Source organism: Dipteris shenzhenensis, chromosome 22 (genome assembly GCF_047967505.1).
Source record: "Dipteris shenzhenensis isolate YYH24624 ecotype China chromosome 22, Dip_SZ_1.0, whole genome shotgun sequence".
In the NCBI taxonomy this organism is placed as follows: Eukaryota; Viridiplantae; Streptophyta; class Polypodiopsida; order Gleicheniales; family Dipteridaceae; genus Dipteris; species Dipteris shenzhenensis.
In genome coordinates, this window is record NC_141617.1 from 21099133 (window position 1) to 21115017 (window position 15885).

Consider the following 15885-nt stretch of genomic DNA (forward strand, 5'->3'; position numbering starts at 1 on the left):
TCAATACCATCATACCAAAGTAAATGACAATACATTCATTTTTGGGCTACAACCCATGGCAGAGTACCTCTTATTGACACCAAATATATTCATTTTAGAGGGACAACTCAAGGCTGAGAACCTTTATTGACTCACAGAAACACATAGCATCATAGATCATCATCTACTACCTCAGGGAGGGATAGATCATGCAATATAGCAAATAAAGCTTGCTGCTCAGGTCCAGTAGATGTGGCGTAAATATTATCGAGCTTGTCCAGTGTCTCCTTGGCTGAAGTAGTGAGGTCAAGTTGATGAAGTAGATTGTTAGCCAGCCTCACACTAATAAGCGTGAGTGCTTTGTCATTCTGTTCATCCCAAGCTGAGAGTTGTGCTGATGGGTCTTCACCACGAGGACTGGGCTCCATAGTAGCAAACTGAGGTATCAAATTTTGCAGCAGCAAATGAAGAGCCAGCAATCTAAAATGAATAACCAGCAAATGGAGGGGCTGGTCTAGGACTCTGAAATGGATCAGCCGCCTTCACAAATGCAAGGTGGTTGAAGAAATGCTTGAATAAATGTTTCCAGCAGCTGGTCGATGATCTCGGAGGCTCCAAAATACAAACCCTAATGAAAACACAGAAAGAAAATGATTCGAAATGTAGAACTGAACCAGAATAGGAGCTGTTGAGGTCGTTATAACTGTTCAAAGTACTGCAGCGTGTGTGTAGGTGTTCCAGAGCACAACAGCAGGTCCGAAATGTATAGGGTGTCTCCCTAGAACAGTTGCGAAATGCTGTAGCAGGACACCACAGTAAAAAACGGCTGCTGTAGGTGTGCTGGAAGGCCAGAAACAGCTCCAAAATATCTCTGTTGAAGGCGGTTATGCAGCAGCAGCTTGGAAACGCCTTCAATGACCTCGAACTTCTGCAAACGGTGCACACAGGTGGTCGGCTATGCTGCAGCAGCAATGAAAGGGTGAGTTTTGGCGATGAAAACCTTCCACATGCTGGCAGGCCTTGAAACTGTGCCGACCTGCAAGGAAATAGGCCGCCTAGTGCTCCATACCATGTTAGAAACATGGTGTGTGTGTGTGTGTGTGTGTGTGAGAGAGAGAGAGAGAGAGAGAGAGAGAGAGAGAGAGAGGCTATGAAGACATAATGGAAAGGCTCACATTCATTCATCAAGTATGAAGTGACAAGTGAAGTACAAGCCTTTATAGGCTACACACTTACACACTAGCACCAAGTGCATATGGGATAAGTCCCATTGTGACACGTGGCACTCAAACATGACTCACACATGAACTACTACTAGATCTCCTAGTACAAAACATCACACAACACATCTCACACACTCTTCGTCTATGATATCTCCAACATGTCCAAGTTTGATGCCGTCTGAAGCAGTGGCTCTAGCTCGACAGACCATATCTACTCAGATGATCCACTGCCATAACAACATCGGTCAATGTCCATAATAAATACAAACATATGCCACACTATTAAATTGGCATATAATGTAATAATGTTGTAATATCTATAATGAACACAAATGGTCATTTCTCTTGTCATCACAATTATGTAGCAAGCTGCATGTCCGATGTCACCATTGGTGAATAGTGCTTAAAGAAGGGATCCTATGAGGTAGTCAACTACATTGGAGCCTCATCTGTGTGAAAAGCAAGTGAATCCTAGGGTTTTAGTTTGGTTTGGTTTTGTTTTACATTATGTGACATGCACGCAGGCTCTTCGTTTTTCAGTTAGGACCTGCCAGGGCTGTTAGAGGCTCCAAAACAAAATTCCGTAGCAGGTTCCTGACTGAAAAATGAAACTGAAAAACGAAATTTCCTGGCAGGTCCTTCACTGAAAAACGAAATTTCCTGCAAGTCCCTGACTGAAAAACGAAATCCCCTGGCAGGTCCTGGACTGAAAAGCGAAATTCTCTGGCAGGTCCTTGACTGAAAACGATTTCTTTTGGAGGCTCCCTTGTACAAAAATAAATTCTTATGGAGGCTCCCTTACACAAAGATGCATTCTCCTGGAGGCTCTTGGCACAAAAACAAATTCGTTATGGAGCTTCTGGCAGCCCTGGCAGTTCTCAAACAGCACACGGACTGCTTTGGTGATTTGTTAGAACAGCTCTGGGGCACTTTCCTAGCGTGTGACTTGCTTCTCTCTGCCTTCCTCTAGTCCATAAAACCGTCTCAAAGCCAATTTGTTGCTTGCTCCTCAAGCCAACTTGCTAAATGTGGCCTCCAAGCCCAATTCAGCTTCAGTGATTTTTACGCCTCTCTAACCTTCAAGCACTTGCCTTGGCCCATGGAATTAATTACACTGAACTTGCCTTTTAATATTTAATTCATCAAAAGGCCATGGTATTCACCGTAAATTACCGTCTATAATTTCACGTCTCGGTGACATAAACTGAAACCGGCCTTCGGGAACACGTAAGGGAGGTGAACAATTACTAACCAGCAAATACCATTATTACAGCCCCTTAGAGAACAATTTCAGCAGCTCAAGAATACAGAAACCACAATAGGGAGCTAGATTTCTCCTACTCAGAAACCAGACACTGATTGGGTTTAAAACTTAGCGTCTCTTTAAGTATTTCTTCAGAAGGCAACCGTATTACAACAAAAGCACTCTTTTGCAACCATCCAAAACCAGCCAACTGAATATTCAGTTCACAGGCACTTCTATTCTCCTATGCAATTAGTTTATGACTCAGATAGGCATCCCAGTCTAGTGCAAAATTCCATGGCAATCCTTATCAACTATTTGGCTGATCAATTCAAATTGGCAGCTCTAAAGGAGTCATAGCAGGATAGAAACCAACCAAGTCCTGTCCTAAAGGAGTCATGGCAGGATAGAAACCAACCAAGTCTGTCCTAAAGAGTCCTGGCATAGAAACCAACCAAGTCTGTCTTTGCAGCTCAAAACGAGTCCTAGCAGGATAAAAACCAACCAAGTTTGTCCTAGTGGCTCTAAAAGAGTCTTGGCAGGATAGAAACCAACGAGGTCTGTCTTGGCAGCTCTAAAAGTCCCGCAAGGCATAGACCAGCAAAACAACCAACCCTGGCTGTTCCTGGTGCACCGAAAGGTTATCTGCAGCAAAGCAAAAGCTTTTGAAGGTTCTGCGGCCTTTGTTGGGCTTCTGTGCGGAAGGCAACTATTTAGGAGGCTCTGTAAACCCTAATACCACTTCAGACAAGCAAGCGACTTGTCTTTTGGCAGCTTTCAGGCAACCCACATTAGATGGCAAATCTTCTTGGTTGCACCCAGTAGCCCTGCATGTGAATCACTTTCGCTGGTCTTTGTCTGAAAACGAATTGCCCTGGTAGGTTTCTAACTAGGAAAAAAAATTCCCTGGCGGGTCCCTGACTAAAAAATGAAATTTCGAGGCAGGTCCTTGACTAAAAAACGAAATTCTTTGGCAGATCCTTGACCAAAAAACGAATCTCCTTGGCAGGTCCGTGACTGAAATGAAATTCCCCGACAGGTCCCTAACTGAAAAACAATTTATTCTAGACACGCCCTGGTACAAAAATGAATTCTTCTGGAGGCTTCCTGGCACAAAAACGAATTCTTTTGGAGGCTCTTGGCACAAACATGAATTCGTTTTGGAGCTTCTGGCAGCTCTCAAAAAGCACACGGACTGCTTTGGTAGTCAAAAACCGGCAAGGTGATTTGTTAGAATTGCCCTGGGGCACTTTCCCAGCCTGTGACCTGCTCTCTCTCTACCTTACTCTAGCCCAGAAAACTGCCTCAAAGCCAATTTCGCCCTTTTTTGCTTGCTCCTCAAGCCAGCTTGCTAAACGTGGCCTCCAAGCCCAATTTAACCAAAGGGATTTTTATCCCTCTCTAACCCTTCAACCATTTGCCTGAGTCTCATGGACAGTTTTTTGTTTTTATTACAAGATCGTAATGAAGTATTTCTCTCGCCACAAAATTGTGGTAATGGAAATTATGAAATTTTGTTTCATAACAACCTTTAAGTTGACGCATTTCCATGAACATTTTTCTTATTTCAGTGCCAAAAAGGTGATGTATTCATACTTTGTTTCCATTGTGAAATGTGAGATTTTCTTGTCTTTCTTTATAATGACATAAATTTCTGTTTGAGTTTCAAGCTCTAAATATTGAGCTGTGCTATGAAGCAGCATTGACAACTTCTCACTTTGACACTTTCTTGAGATCGATTGGCAGAGAGCCCTTTTATGTAGATTTGGAGGTATGTAGTGATATTGGACATTTGCAACACTTTTTGAGCCTACCTTGTTTCTGGAATTAAATTTGTGCTGGCCTTGATGAAATGTCGATGAACAGAATTGAAAGTTATCCAATGATTCTCTGAAGTACGTCTCACATTATCAAAATTCATCCTTTCATTCTAGTTTAGGTAGCCAAAATCATGCTGGCTTGCGTGTAACTTTTCTGTTTATGTTTTGCAGACAGTGGTTGCGATTGGGAAAGACCAGCCACCTGATCTTGCCATGTACGTGCCATCTGGATCTGGACAGGGTGCAGAACAGCCAAGAATCGCAGCTGAGAAAGTTGTTACTGTGCTGAAAGATACTGTTACACATAAGGGTTAGGATTTATTTCTCTTTCCCTGACATTGGTTGAACTTGTATATGTCTTCTCCTAGAGGGGACAGCAGTTAGTATGATTCCCAAAAGCACCATGCTTTTATTTTGGATTGAAATTAACTCATCGGTGCAGTTTCAAGTAAGGATAGTGGATCATTGCAGAGTGATGCCCCTCAAAGCTATCAAGACAATCCCCATGCCAAATATGAGGGGTTCCTTTCCAAACTATTAGTTTTGGAGATGACTATGACTGATATTGCTTAGATATCACTTATCTTCCTTTTACGTGTCAGGCCGTGAATGACATCTGCTAAAGCTGTTCAAATTTTTTGCAAGGGGCATGTTCCTTTCCAAACTATTAGTCATAGAGATGATTATGAATGATATCACTTATCTTCCTTTTACATGGCCATGAATGACATCTGCTAAAGCTGTTCAAAATTAGTACAGTGATGCTTTTAGTGTATCTCATGGTGTCTGCATGATTGGCTACTGACATCATAACATAAGGCAATAGAAATGTGGAAAGAAGTCTCTGAATTGGAAGCTGGTGCTGAGGACGAACCATCGGTACATGGAAACTTGCCTTCACAGAAACAGGCATATATTGATGACTCCTCTTGTTAAGGTTGAGTCTCCGCTGGAAGTGGAGACTTCAACATATATGCTTGATTAAGATATATGAAATAGGATGAAGATGCAGCCCATTCCAACGCAGCTATACGGCAAACCAAATCATAAGAGGAAGGATCATTAGAGACTCACCATCATCAGCACCATCAGAGATCGTCCATGCTACCCCTCAATGCAAGGCAGCTTATAGAATGATGCCCTTGGGCCTCTATGCATTCCATGCAAAATTGGCAAGATTTTTGCTTCAATGAGGCATGAGAATGAGAACCATGACAAATCAAAGGAGGTGACTAGGCTTCTGCAGAGGCTTACCTTCTTCAGTTTGGCTGAGACTTATAGAGGAGCCTCAAGGGCTCTAATACTCTAGCTCAAGATGTGTGTGCACATATTTTCTCTTCTGCAAGAAGACTGCCCTTTGTAGGGTCTTCACAGGTCTAGCAGGATTCCTCTAGGTGACTGCCCAACGAGTGCGTAATCTCAGGTGTAGACAAAGATGGCTTGAATACCATGAAAGAAAGCAAGAGGATGTCTTCTAGACTGCAATGCCCTCTCACATATAGCATAGGTAGGAATCAAATGTGCATACTGAAATGAATCGCTGCAAAGAATGCCAATCAATGGCTACAAAGCTAAATTGGAGATGGAGAGATGCACACACTAGGCACTGCAGCAGCTAGCTGTGCACAATGAATTGACGTAGTATATAGCAAACCTGATTGAGGAGGTGTGAGGATGAAGGAACCGTGTCACTCCAAATACCCGTGAACTCTGTGATGGGTGTATCTGAGTGTCCTCCAAGGCCTCTGTGCATGTGGCTTTCCAAATGTGCCAAGAGGAAATGCTAGCCAAAATCTCCCAAGAGGTGTCCACTGAAACATGTGAAGCTTTGAAAGGAATATGTGGTACATCCTGAAGAGAGTAGGGCTCTATCTCGTGTCGGCGGATCGAGAGTGCCCAAGAAGAAGGCTCACCCTCATAAAACACCTGGGGCCCAGTAAGGGATAACCATGCGACCGAGCCCCAAGTCATGAAGAAAGGGGAAGTATGAAAAATGCTGAGTATCCGAGCAACTCCTTTCCAAACAAATCTTGCTTGGTTGCAGTCCCAAAGGCAATGTCGCACTGACTCCTCTGCAGAATGACAACGAGGGCAAGTGGGATCAGCCCCAAATCGTGATCTCCACAGGTTCACTGCAATCCCTCCATGAATAGAAAGCCAAAAGAAAAGAGTGATCTTTCTATTTCTGAGGGATTTCCAGAGCCTCCTCCAGAAATTCCTACGCAAATCTGTGGTGATCAAGAATCTATTGAGGTAGGAGACCTAGAACTTTGGAAGGTCTCCAACCTCTATCAATGAGCTGAAATCTCCTGGCATTACTGACCGTGTAACGAAAGAAGGGGATGCTCTTCTCTCGATGCCCTGCGTGAATCCACTCCCACTCTCCAAGATCCGACTGCAAATACCTAATGGGAACTCCCCCGTAAAGCCAAAGCCTTCAAGACCCGGTGGAGAGAAGCCGGGGGTCTGGGTCGAGGAACCACTTTGAATCTGATCCCTGCACCAAAAGACCTACGACCCTGATAGGTTGAAAAGCAGACGCAAGCAAGATGTCCTCTGTGGATCTGAGCAATCTGCCACCATCTTGCACAGTAAAAACCAAGGCATCCTCCTGTGCATCTCGAAAGGCCAAAACCTGAAGCGGAACACCGCCTCTCGAAAAAGTACCTGCCCAAGTGGAGCAAGTGAGTGGCATATCATCTGTGTCTACCCACTCCTCTAGAAGGGTTGCCTCAATCTGCAAGATCCTCCCTGCACTTCCTCTGAGATGTCCTGTCAACTGAGACCTGGTCTCCTCTGGAAGACTCTGGCAAGCTTTCCATGACCCCAAAGATGATGAAGGTCCCCTCTCCCACCGGGACCACTGCATGTAGAGTGAGGCACCAAGTGGTCTGCCATGATCATCTAAAATACTATCATTCCACATGATGGGTTGCCTGCAAACCGGTTTAGGGTTTCTGTGTGGGGAGGATGAGGGTCTCCCAAGCGACCATGGCTAGGGTATCTGCTGTGCCATCAAGCCCATTCCAAAGAAAATTTCTGATCGGTCTCCTGAGCTGAGTGATGCAGTCCCTAGAATAGCACCAGCAAGAACAAACAAACCAAGCCGTGGCCAAAAGGACCTGGTTGACCACCACAACTCTAGAGGCAAGATCCAGCTTGGCTGAGCTCCAAAAAAGGAGCTTCCTCCTGATGCTCTCCAACACGGGAGCAAACTGCTGCGTGGAAGAAATATCCAAGCCGACCTGGCAGCCCAAATATCTGACAGGCACACCCCTCTGAACCCAAGTAAATCCTATGTCAAGCCCCCAAACTGGAGTGTCCTCATCACTAATCCAAAAGCCATTGGATTTATGCCAATTTATCTACGTCCCCGCCCGCCGCCAAGCAAAATAAATCCAATGCTGTCCTAAAGGAAGAGAGCGTCTGTGGAGTGGCATCCAGGTAAACTGCAGTGTCATCTGCCAACTCACTGTCAAGTAACTCCTCTTCCCTTCTAATGGGAAGTCTTTGAGATCGAATATAGATACACATAGTTTCGGCCACGAACAAAAAAAGGAAAGGAGCAAGGGGACATCCCTGACGGACTGATCTGGAAATATGAAATCTCTGAGTCCTTACTTCACCGATAAGTACCTGGCTGTGGGCTGATTTGTACAAGGAGGAAACACCTCTGATCCAAGCATCAGTAAAGCCAAAACATAGAAGGGTGCCCTCCAAAAAACCCCAATCTACCCTGTCATAAGCTTTCTCAAAATCCAAGAGTAGAATGGCTAGATTGTGGCTGCTCTACATGGCCCACTCTGAAGCTTCCCAGAAAGAGAAAATGTTATCAAAAATGCTTCTGCCATGCACAAATCTTGTTTGAGTGTCATGAATAAGATCTGGGAGAAGGGGCTGCAATCGGAGGCTGATTGCCTTGGCCAGAATCTTGTAACAAGTCCCCAGAAGTGTGATAGGCCTCCACTGGGACACTAGATTTCTGCAAGCTCCTTTCGGGATAAGGTAGATGAGACCTTTTGTAAGCGACCCGGGCATCTCACCAGAGTCCCAAATACCCTGCAGGGCTGAAGTAATGTAGTCTCCAATCATATCCCAGAATGCAATGAAAAAAGAGGGGGTAAGGCCATCCGAAAGGTATGACCAGAAAGCAATTTGCCAGACTTAGAGCAATCACTGGCATGACCTCACTTGCTGCTGGCCAGAAAGCAATTTGCCAGACTTAGAGCAATCACCGGCATCCAATATGTGTTCCTGGATAAAACGAATATCAATAGTACCTCCAGTGACACCTGGAGGAAGCTGATTCCGGATCATCTGCCTACGGCGACGGTGTGGAACTCCGCCTAGGCCCTGTATGTTCCAGCTGACTATGCTCATCGACAGGAGGATGCTGGATGGAAAGGCTTACCCGAACTAGTAGAGGAGACCAGCTTGCCCTGGGTCGAAACACTCCTGCTGAGGGCAGTAAACTCAACAGGTGAAAGGATCCCTACACCTGCTGAGGGGGAGGCCCTGTCAAGAAGAATCCCAATGACCGAGACCCCTAAGGTGGAGGGCACAAACTCCTCCTCATCCATGAAAGTCGCCAAATCGGCCAGTGTCGAAAAAGAGTTTCTTAGAAGCAAGTTTGGCCGAGGAGTGCGAAGAAGACCTGCACTCGTGGAGGAAGGAGGAGAGGGACTTGCCAGGCCTCTATCAGCAGATCTGGAGCTAGGAGCTGAGGAGGCCTATGGCTGGGTTGAAGAAGGATCTGTAGTCCTCATCTGTGCACACACTCCCTGAGCTGTTGCATGAACAATTTGAGGGGGAGAAGTATCGGTAGCCCCCTTGTGATCATAAACGAAATCTGAAGGCGCCTCTTGATGAGGAACTGTAGTATCTGGGGCTGCAGCAGCATCCACCTCTGGAGTCTGGATGGCATCTGTCTGAACCGGACCAAGGGTCTCCTCCTGAGGTAAAGGAGCCACTCTGACCGCTCTCCAACGTGGTATTGGGAGTGCTGCTGGCTTTGGGCGCTCTGCTGCCCCTAGTGGTCCTAGGGTGCGCGAAGCAGGGCGCCTTGTTGCTCCTGGTAGTCCTGGAGTGCGTGGTACAGGCCGTAGGTGAGGTGCAGACGGGGTAGTACGTGAAGGAGCCGCACCAGAAGACCTCTTGGGTCTTTTTCTCTAGCAAAGTGCCCAAGGGTCTTGCAAATTCTGCATTGATAATGTCTTCCTGCAATCTCGATTCTCTGTCGAAAGAGAGAACCATCTGGACGCTGAATCATGATGTGGTCATCTGAGATGTTAGGGTTAGAGACAATGACCCTAACTCGAGGCACCCCGTCCGCTCTGATTGCCTCTGCCGATGAAGAAGGCATGCGAGGAAGGGGGGGAATCTCAGTGACCACTCCGAAAGTGGCTCCGATAGTAGCAAGAAGTCGATGGTAAACCTAAGGAAGACTAGGAAACCTAATGAAGAGTGATGTGACCCGACTGTCCTCGTCGACCAGATCGAAGCCCAAGGTGTAGGCCAAAAGAAAAATTTTCCTCGAACCCAAAGCCAGGGGATTAGCTTTGAGAACGAGGGCTATGGACTCGTGGGAGTCAAAAGTCACTTGGAAGAATCCATGTCCCAGAAGTCGAATATCCCTGAGGTGTGGGGCGAGATCTCCTGGTAACGCCGCCAGCATCCAATCTCTAGCCTGTGATCTGGAAGGATGTGACCCATAGATGCAGGCGAAAAGTGATGTGGAGCCCTCTAATTCCACATCTTTCTGGAGCTGCTGCAACTCGTCTTCTGAAAAAATGACGGTTCTCGTGGCCAGTGGAAGTGGACGGAGATTGGCTGAATGGGGATCCATTCGCCAATCGAGGTGAAAAGGCCGATTCCAACACTGTTAAGGCTTCGTCTGTCAAAATACTACCCAGGATGCCCTGAAACGGGCGTAGGAAGGAGGAGAGAGGAGAGGGAAGGAGAGAGAGGAAAGAGGGAAGAGGGCTGAAGGAGAGGGTAGGAAAGAGGGGGGTTAGGAGGGAGGGGAGGAAGGGGGGGGGGCAGGTTAGGAAGGGAGGGGACAAGGGGTTAGAGGAAGGGGAAGGGAGGGGGAAGGGGCGGGGGAGGGAGGGGGCGAGGGAGGGGAAAGAAGGGGGCGGGGGGGAGAAGGGGGCGGGGGGGCAGCGGAGGGGGAGAGGGAGGGCGGGGGAGGGGAAGGGGAGGGAAGGGGAGGGGGAGGAGTAGGGGGGGCGGGGGGGCAGCGGGAGAGGGAGGGAGGGGGAGAGGGAGGGGACGGGGGGGCAGCGGGTGGGGGAGAGGGTGCGAGGGAGGGGGAGGGTGCGGGGGCGGGAGGGCAGCGGGTGGGGAGAGGGATGGCGAGGAGGGAGAGGGAGGGGGTGGAAGGGCTGGCAGGGGGGGAGAGGGAGAGCAGAGAGGAGGAAGGGAAGGAGGAGGGAGAAGGGGAGGGGGCTGGCGAAGGGGAGGGAGAGGAGGAGAAGAAAGGGGAGGGAGAGGGCAGGCTGAGTGGGGGGGAGAGAGAGGGAGAGGGGGCTGGCTGGTACGGGGATGGGGGGGGCAGCAGCTCACGGGGAGGAGCAGCACCTCCAGGATCAGTGAATGCAGTTTTCTTGAGTTCTATATTCAGAAATATGTTTGTAACATATTGGTTCTAACAACACTTTAATGCTTCAAATCGGTAGAGTTGATAATCAAGGATTAAGCATAAACTTCACCTCTAATCATTAAGCTGCAAAATCTTAACTTGTATAGACACAAGCCACACAACCAAGTGCAATCGAGTTACCCCTTTTATATCAGTCCATGGATGACACTTTCACGGTGATTCGACTGGCCTGAAACTTGCAATGCCATAGGCCTTGTTAGTATGGATAGGATTACAAGTAATCTATCTGTTGTTTTACATGTGGTGTCCACGGTTTCTAATGTTTTTCAGAATGTGTAATTGAACTCACAGCTGGTGGACGAACTCATTTAAGAAATGAGGTTCTAATACCCTGACCTTTTAGATGTTGCAGATCCAGTGGTACCTGCTTCTTCAATTTCAAATTCAAAGCAACGGACTAGCACTAAAGAGAGAGACACAGAATATGGCATATTGAGAACACTCATGGAGGATCCTATAAAATTGGCTAATTACATCCTTGATGAGACTGTAGCAGCTGTGCTTCTCGAGGTAGGATTTTCCTCTAATGTGGAGGGTAGTTGCCCTTCTCTTTTGCAAAGAGAAAAGCAGAAAGTGGATTTTACTGGTAGAGGCTTGAAATTTGTCTCCTTGGTCACAAGTTGCCTGGATAACTACAACTTTCTTTAGGAGAAGATTCTAATGAATGGTGATCACTCATACAGATTACATATGGTTTGAAGGCTTGCTCTTGCTAGAAAATCACAAAATGTAGAGGAGTGCAGGAATTATGTTGCAGTGCTGCTGATGGAACTTGGCCTATACTGCAGGTGAAATCTGAATGTGTGGATGAAGGTGGGAAGAATCTAGTATCAACACTCTCAGCCAGAGTAAGGGAGCGACTTGCTCCAGATTTGAAGAACATGATTGTAAGTTGTTAAGTGTGAATAAGATGAGGATTGTGATTCGAATCTTTCCTCTGTGTGCTCTGTGAGAATCATGCGTGTTAGCTTTTCACTTTTTGTAGTTCTAGAAATCCAAGTCTCCTTATCAGTGTTTGCTAGTTTTCAACATAGACATGGGCGAGAATTGATCTGGATTTGATAAGCCTTTCTTGGAATCGGTTTTTTATCCTTAATGTTGCAGATGATGTTCAAGAACACTGCCTACACTGAAGGTTTTAGTTCTGGTGTTGCCACTCAATCTCTGTCGAGACCATTCTAGGACTCGCAACTTTTTGGCTGGTGTGTTTTTCTATTCGGAAATACAATTGGACTCTGTATTTACTCAGAAATGTAAAATGCTCCATATTTCAAACACATTTGGAAATTTGAGTTCTGCATGCCATATTTAAAAATTGAAGCTCCATTGTTTCTGTCCAGGATGGACATAGGGACTTCGTTTATTCTTGAAAGTCCAATGTTTCACTGTATTCCACTTCCTCTTTTAGGAAGGACGTTTAATATTTTGTTTTTAAATCTGTACATGTTTGTCAATTATATCGGGGATCCAACCACGGAAATTGAGCTCACTTATACACCTTATTGATTTTGTATTACCTATTCAGGTGCAAAGGTTTGTTCATTAGGGATCCTTATCTTACAGAGTTAATCTCATTCCTTCAATTCGATCTCAAAAAGGGGAGCTGGTTATTTTGTCCATTATTATGGAAGCTCAAAACGTAGGATACTGAGTTTTGTTAATGTACCAGAAGACATGAAAAATCTTTATCATTTCAAATCAATTTTATGTAATCTTCAAAGCTGATATGATTAATCAATATCTTCACACTAATACCGACTGTCCCTTCATCAGCAGCAGCAACAGTCACTTTAGAGGGAGATGTCGTACTGAGAGTTGGAGTATCAACTGAGAGCTCAGACATCTTAGAGGATCACGTCTTTCTTCAGACACCGGATGGGCACCCCCCACAAAGAATGGAGGTCGGATGGGTACATAAACTAGTGCAACCTTTGCAAGGCAGTTCCAATATCTTTTTTCTGGGCTGGAAAGAGTAATTTATATATATCTGCAGCAAAAGATTTTAAGATTTTACAAGTAGTTCCTGTTGTACATTCATCAGTGCATTAAAGCTGCTGCCATCATCTGTTAAACAGTATATATGCTCTATCTGAGAAAATATTTTGTACAGCATTTGAGCTATATACATTTGAATCACATTCATCAAGAAAGTTCAGCTTCATTTTGATAATCCTACTCCTAGATCTACTCTTGGTTTTGTGTATGTTCCTGCACTGCACCTTCTTCAGAAGCTGAGCATGACATTCATTAAACTTCAGTTCTCTCGGGTCAGCCTTTGTTTTTCCTGTTGAACCACATCATGAATTTTTCTTCATGACTCAACATTATTGAACTGAAAACTGTTTTTGGCAATCCATATGAACCAGATTGCATGAGCTCTAATGTAATTCCAAAACTCGTGTTTGGCCTCCCGTGGAAAATAGATTTCTAGTTGATGGGTTATTCTGGTTGAACCGCTATTATTCTCCAGATTTTTCTAACATGAGGAAAAGCAATAAAAAGATGAGAGACATGCTCTTAGTGACCCTGACACCTTTTGCATTTGCCATAACTCTTACAAATCCTTTCCGCTCTAAGCGGGACCACACCAATCCTTTCCCCTCTAAGCTGGACCACACATGAGGACAAGCAATAAAAAGAGGAAGACATCCCTGATATCTTTTGCATTTGTCATCTCTCTTACCATTCCCCTCTAAGCTGGATCACACAGCTTTATGAAGGAGCAACCAAAGAACAATGGACATTTTCTTAGGAATGTCCTTGTGCCAAATCTTTAGGAATCCGCCTTTCCAATTGTGGCACAATTTCCATCTCTAGTTAAGTACCTTGTAGACTAACTCTGTCCAAGAGCTATGTCCATACTATTTCAAGGTATGGCATTGGACGCAGAGAGTTTATAGGCTGCTTGTTGGAAATCAATCATACCCAATTGTAGGTTTGGTGTAGAAAGAAGATTTTACTAGAGAGAGATTTTTTTGTTTATAGACTCCTCCCCATAGCAAAGGCCTGCATTGTCTTATGAACTCTGATCCAGAGAGAGAGGCACCAACAAGATAAGTATAAGATGGCTACTGGGTAACAAGGCACCCCGCACGTGGGAGGCATACGGTTTAGGTGTCTTTTTGCATGGTTTAAATCAAGTGTCTTCCTAGTAAGAGCTTGGTAGCCTCTCCATTTGTCTATCTTCTTCTTAAACTTATCTCAAACCTACTCCCCCTATCTTTCATTGAGACTCAGTCTTGAAAGAGTTTTCTTTGGAAGTTTTACACATCCTATTTGATCCAAAATATCTTGATCATATGAAAGAAGGGTGCAGTAACTTGCTTTTCCATGGTTGATCACTGCGCTTGAAATAGTGCAGAAAATATTCAGACATTCCAAAGTCCCAAAAATATCTTGAGGGGTGCTCTTGGGGGTCGGATTTGCGTCCTGTGTATAATGTTGTATTTGCCTCATCTTTTAATCAAGCCTCATCGGGAGGACTCGTGTACACAGCTCTAATTACTCTCCATCTCCTGGAGGATCTTCTTCTTCACGTTCATTCCTGGATTTGGATCAATATATGCATGTATTATGTCATGCATTCCATCGTCTTGCTTATGATCATTCTTTATAGGTACATGTTGATGTTTTGACTACTTGAAAGCATTTGTCAAGCAAGATTCATAACGAAAGGCTCATTGAATCTGGCGAATACCACTTGTGAGGCTTGAATAGGGCTCGAATCAAGGATGCACTAAATTGAAGAGGCTAGTCAGTTGGGTGTTTAGAGTCACCCCCCTTTGGAGACCTATTGTAAAGTAAATTTGCTTGGGCAATGTTAGAAACTTCCCTTAGTTCTATGTGAAATGAGGATGCAGGATGAGTGAAGAGAATAGCTAGTTCTCACATAAGCAAACTGCCTGCTGATCAATTGGAAGGGACTTAAATACATTTGATCTTCCTTCTCCCACTTGCTGCTGAACGAGCCAAGAGAGTTAGTTGCTATAGCAAAGAGAAGTGGATCTAGGGTGCAACCTTGCCTAATGCACCTTTTGGTTGAGTATTGAGCAAGATTTTGACATAAGAAACATACATAGGCATCTTGATGTGCTTGAATCAAGAAGTCCCATTCCAATCTCTCATAAGCTATGTCAAAATCCACTTTGAGGAAATAGATGTTTCGTTGGGTTTCTCTAGCGTACTCACATCCTAAATATTGATTATGGATTCCAAAAGATGTCTACCTTTGATGAAGCCCTCTTGTTCCTGGAGTATCCAAGTGTCCATTCATTTTTGAATCCCTAATGCTAGTGCTTTTGCGTAGTTGTAATTAAGCCTTGTTAGGGGCCTCCAATTTCTTAGTTCATTATCCTTGGGTATTAGCTTTATTATGCCGCCACGTATGTGCTTGGGTAGTTGTCGTGTAGTGATGCTTTTTCTACCAAAGAAGTAGAAGGTAGGGTCCCACAAGATCCCAAAACCTTGTAGAAAAGTCCATCTTCACTAGGAGGCTTCCCATCCGTGATGACCTCAACAGTCTGTCAAGCTCCTTTGGAGTATAAGAGGTTTCCAAAAAGAAAAAATTGAAGTTTTGTGCTCCTTTTGCTCTTGGATGATGACATTTCATCCTAGTCCTAACTCTTCATTAGTCACAACTGATGGAGAGTAGATCTTGAAAATGTTAAAGGAGTCTTTGTTTATTCTCTTTAGATATAAGGGAATTTTCATTGTGTCTTTTCTTTTTGATTAACTTGAATGTTTCCTTAGTGGATCTGTCAATCTTCACTTCTAAAATAAAATTTAATTGTTCCTAAGTCCTCACCTCTTTTTTAGCAAGGGTTAATTGCTCTTGAGCATGGATGGTTGTCACCAATCCTGGCTCCAATTTCTAACCCTTAGTTTTTTTCAATAGCATTCTTTCTTCTTGCTCTTATTTTGGCTCTGTTTTTCCTCGCTCTTCTAAGAAGATTTTGGATA

The 15885-nt window shown here is 44.8% G+C and overlaps 1 protein-coding gene across 1 annotated transcript in view; it reads left to right on the forward strand.

Annotated features, from left to right (window-relative positions):
- The window catches only part of LOC147887862 (YbaK/aminoacyl-tRNA synthetase-associated domain-containing protein), a 92927-nt gene extending 80329 nt beyond the window's left edge, over positions 1-12598 (forward strand). The window contains exons 8-12 of the mRNA XM_087393800.1: positions 4146-4216; positions 4437-4575; positions 11270-11436; positions 11715-11813; positions 12031-12598. Coding sequence (XP_087249926.1) covers positions 4146-4216; positions 4437-4575; positions 11270-11436; positions 11715-11813; positions 12031-12108 — 554 coding nt within the window. The 3' untranslated portion in view covers positions 12109-12598. The remainder of the gene's footprint in view (positions 1-4145; positions 4217-4436; positions 4576-11269; positions 11437-11714; positions 11814-12030) is intronic.
- Positions 12599-15885: the final 3287 nt, after the last annotated feature.